We start from the raw sequence: 4,661 nt of genomic DNA, 5'->3' as shown, positions 1-4,661 counted from the left end.
GCAGCAATAGCAGCTCTAATTACCACCCTGGCCTTCGGAGGATTGACAGTGTTCGTGGTGGCGGAGATCGTGTCAAAGTGTATGATGCTCAGCGCGCTGTAACCTATGCAGATCGACCGCCTACCAACCGAACATCCAGGCTCAGAACAAAAGGAAAGTAGTAGGAGCAGTGGCTCTTCCAGCCTTGACTTTAACCAGATGATGGCCACCAGCCGTCCGGGTCAACACTTCCGGGAGCGCAGGTCTGCCAGTTTTGACTGCGGCTCCCGTTTACCACCCTCTCTGCCACTGGTTGATAGTCTAGGTGGCTTCGATGACTTTGTACATGATAATGGTTTTCCATACGATGACATCGATGCAGCCCCTACCCCTACCGTTCCTGCAGGCCCCCGACGCAACAATTCTCCTCCTCTCCGCGAATTCCCCTATACCCAAACCTTTCCAACCAGCATGCGCACGCCTGCCTTGGCCCGCAAGAACAGCAGCAAATCAGCGAGGAGCATGCACATAAAAAAGGGACGCTCGGATACCCTTGGGACCGCGACTATCCGGGGTCACGGGTATAGTTCAAGACCATATCGTGGTCCTATACCGGATTTCCATCCTATACCATCCTACAACAACCTGCAACCCGCTCCCAGTCCGACGGTTGCATTCCACAAATCCTCCTACCTCGCTCCGCAGCCAGTGGTCAATACCCCTTCACCTGCCCCAAAGGAGCGTCCTGGATTTTTCCGTCGTGTTTTTGGGGGTGGTTCCTCAAAATCGCAAACCCAAACGCAGTCCGAATCTCAATCTCCATGCAGCCAGCAGGAGAATGGTAGCCCCCGGCGGCCACAGGAGCAGTATCAAAGTGCTATTACTCCCAATTTGTCCAAGGGACAGAAACAACTACTGCAAAAGGAGCACGCCATATCAACAGGAAACAATAACACATCGAGCCGCGAAAATACACCCGTAATAACCAAGAAGCCTTCATCTTTCTTCCGCCGTCGCAAGAAGTCCATCACAGATCACGTTCCGCCGCCATTGATACTGCCGCAGTCTAATATACGTACTGCTGCTGTTGATACTAACTTTTTGAAGCCAGATCCTTTGAAACTCGACCACTGTCAAGCTGTCGGCCTGGGTGGGCCCGAACCAAGTCCCGTTAGCAGTCTTAGGAGAGTGATGAAGCCGTACTTGAATGCGCCATATCTGGTGGATGACGATACGAATCTTGATGATGCGGATAATGAGGTTTCGGGCAGCGAGATGCTGTTGTCTGCTGCTGATACTATGCGCTCTGCCACCACCGCTGCCACAACTAATATGAATAAAATTGATAGTTCCAAAGAGCGATCGTTGACCCAGGTGACGAACCCTAGTTATCTGGACACAAATAAGGACAATAGTAGTGACAACAATCTCCATTCCAAAAACCCGAGGAATGGAAGCTCGATAAATTCCAAACCTGGACTAAATCTCAATCTGCCTTCACATGATCGTGAAGATTCGTTCCTGGAGGACAGCATTGGCAAAGAGGGGAATAGTCCAGCAAACCCTAATTCTAATGAGAGATCTGGATCTGGACGGCCCATGACTAGCCCCAATGCCCAGAGTCATATGAAATCAATGATGACGAAAAATTCCCAGGATTCGATGAATGGTGGATTGAAAACTTTTGGAACAAATGGAAAGGCAACTTCGAGTGCGACTGGTTCTGGTTCTGGTTCCCGCGCGTCACATGCTGTCTCACATCAACAACCACAACAACAACACACACCATCTTTACAAAGTAAACATAGTGCAATTGATGAGATATCTGCAGCTATGACAAACTCCGCATCTATGCAGTGTCTGAGTGATAATGAGAATTCCCATGCTCATCCTAGACGACAATTGCAGAGTGACGAGAACGATTGGTTTGAGAATGATTCCTCCGTGGAAGCTCCCAACAATAGGGTGAATCGACCAGGGGAGGGAAACAGTATATCCCCGCGCGCCTCATTGTCGACCGTCTCCAATTATCATACTGCGTTGAATACTCCTAGTATTCCTGATGATGATGCGACTGTTAGAAGGAGTAAGCCGCCAACGCTCCCACCACTGCAGATGGAGATACACACCGAGCACGAGCATGAACTCAAACGGGATGATGGAAAGGTGGATATTGATAATATTATTAATGATGATGATAATGATGGCGAGGATGAGGGTGACACTACCATTCTTGCCAGTAATTCTGTTAGCGGGGAACCATCAGAAGTGGACAGAGCGCAAGCGCAAAGGATATTCGACGAAGCTGAGGATTATCGAGATCGACATGACAAGGAGCCTGCTGCTGCGTGGTTGGGGAATCCCGGCCGTGCCATGGTTCGAAAAGCGTATATGGAACTTTTCGATTGGAGGAATGTGAATATTTTGATGGCGTTGAGGGGGCTGTGTGGACGGCTTACGTTAAAGGGAGAGACACAGCAGGTTGATAGGATTTTGGATGCGTTTTCGTCTAGGTGGTGTGAGTGTAATGAGGAGCATGGGTTTATGGCGACGGGTACGTATATGGACACTTTGCCACTACTCTGGATTAACTAAGATTTTTATGTGTCGTATTTCGTTTTGCTAATATGGATTTTCTGCAGACGTTGTACATACAATATGCTACTCTCTACTGCTCTTGAATACCGATCTCCACATTGCTGATATCGAGCAGAAAATGACGAGAAGTCAGTTCATCAAGAATACAATGCCCACTATTCAACGGGTTGTTTCTGACGCTAGGCCAAAGCCTTTGAGCGTTCACACTTGGGAAATCTTTCTAGCAAGCCGCGAACGGTAGTGAGGGCCAGCGGGACTGCCAGCGCTCTTGCTGGGAAGTCGCCTACGCTTCCTCCTGTTCAGCACAAGGGTCACGGCTCGCTGGATATCAACGTTCCCAGCAGCAATCTGTCGAAACCAGTCGACGCCACGGCGAGGACGAACTCTATGTGTACCATTTCGACAAACTTAAATGCTGAAGTTTCTTCGGCTGATGCAGGTCCGCTGGTTTCAACGCCATTCCGCGGCACTCAGCGGGCGTGGGAAGTACAGATTGAATCCGTTCTGAAGGATTTCTATAATTCAATTCAGAAACAGATGTTGCCTCTGCGCGGGGCGCCTGCAGAGACTGAGGAATACAATCATCAGCAGCATTCGAGCAACTTTCTGACGTTGACGGGGAACATGCTCCGGCGGACTCCTAGCACATTGAGCAAGAGCGGGTCCGACGTTTGCCAGAGGGGTCGGACTAATGAAAATCGATTATCGACAGTGCGCTGGTCGTCGAAACCTAGGTCTCGCCCGAGAATGTATCCTACGTCCAATATCGGTTCTAGCCGTACCAGTCTTGATGAGCAGTCCTCTCTCTGGTCGCCGTCTGCGTCGAGCACATGGAGCAAACATTCACTGCCCAAGACGATATTGTCAATGTCTGTCGATTCTTTTGGGCCCGAATATCCTCGAGGAGACTACCAGCAGTCTATCGGCTTTGCGAATGCCTTGAGCCATGCGATTATCCGTGAGGATTCCGCCAATGCCAATGCCATGGCCGGCATGGATGATCCGGCGCGCGCAGCTTCGTTGCTGGACGACGAGACGCTGGAGCTCGCGGGGGCACCATGGGCCAAGGAAGGGAGTTTGAAACATAAGCATCACCTCGACTCTGTCGATAAGCGGTCTAAGGATCGGAATTGGAATGAGTCTTTCGCTGTCATACAGCGGGGCTGGATGCGACTGTTTTCGTTCAACGCGTCGACAAAATCGATGCGTGTGAAGTCGAAGAACAGGCAGAATGGTAGTGGTAGTGGCGGCCTTGTCGTGGGCGGCGGCAACTGGACTGAGAATGCAGAAGAGACGTGGAAGTTTTTGCTGCGCCAGACTATTGCCAGCGCGCTGCCGTCGCCAGGCTACTCCAAGTCGCGCCCGCACGTGTGGGCTCTCAGCTTACCCACTGGCGCCGTCCATCTGTTCCAGGTCGGCACGCCGGAGATCGTCAAGGAGTTCGTCTCGTCAGCTAACTACTGGAGCGCCCGATTATCCAAGGAACCACTATTTGGTGGCATCAGTAACATTGAATACGGCTGGAGTGCAGCAGTGATCAACACAGCTCTCATCCAAAACAGCAGTGACCCCTCCTCCCCACCACCGACAACAACAACAACAACCACCTCCTCCAGCGCGCCCCGACCAAGTTTCCAAAGCTCACTGCGCACCTCACTGGATCAGCAAAGCGGAGCGCACGGTAGCGTCCGCGCCCGCCTCCCGGCAGACCGCATCCATATCGCAGACTGGACGCCGCCGCAGCAAAGCATGATGGCCTCGACGCTCACGGAGGCGGAGCAACTGAACACGCTGCGCAGGTACGTGAAGCATGTGGAGGAGGAGTTGCAAAGGCATAATGAGCTGCGGTCGGCTATGGGGTTGGCGTTTACGCCCGGGCCATCCGAATGCGGGGAAAGGCGATGGCAAATTGGGAAGAGGAAGAGTTCGTATTTTGCTTCGGAAGATTGTGAAGTTTCGGAACGAATATGGATTGGTTTGTGGTTGGCGGGGGGGTTTGAAGGAAGGGAATGAAGAAGGGGTGGTGGTAAAGGGTTCCCGGGGGTTGTTGGTGCCGCTGGCGGTGGGAATTGGAAAGGGGGTGG

The 4,661-nt window shown here is 51.8% G+C and overlaps 1 protein-coding gene across 1 annotated transcript; it reads left to right on the top strand.

The window, feature by feature from the left end:
• Positions 1–105: 105 nt before the first annotated feature.
• On the top strand, positions 106–4,590 carry PADG_05957 (uncharacterized protein; the record flags this gene model as incomplete). Its single annotated transcript, XM_010762973.1, has 3 exons — positions 106–2,533; positions 2,622–2,705; positions 2,768–4,590. 3 exons carry the CDS (start codon positions 106–108, stop codon positions 4,588–4,590), a joined length of 4,335 nt encoding a protein of 1,444 aa, XP_010761275.1.
• Between the last annotated feature and the right edge of the window lie 71 nt (positions 4,591–4,661).

This window comes from Paracoccidioides brasiliensis (genome assembly GCF_000150735.1).
Source record: "Paracoccidioides brasiliensis Pb18 unplaced genomic scaffold supercont2.7, whole genome shotgun sequence".
NCBI lineage: Eukaryota > Fungi > Ascomycota > Eurotiomycetes > Onygenales > Ajellomycetaceae > Paracoccidioides > Paracoccidioides brasiliensis.
This window is presented reverse-complemented; position numbering and strand designations above follow the sequence as displayed.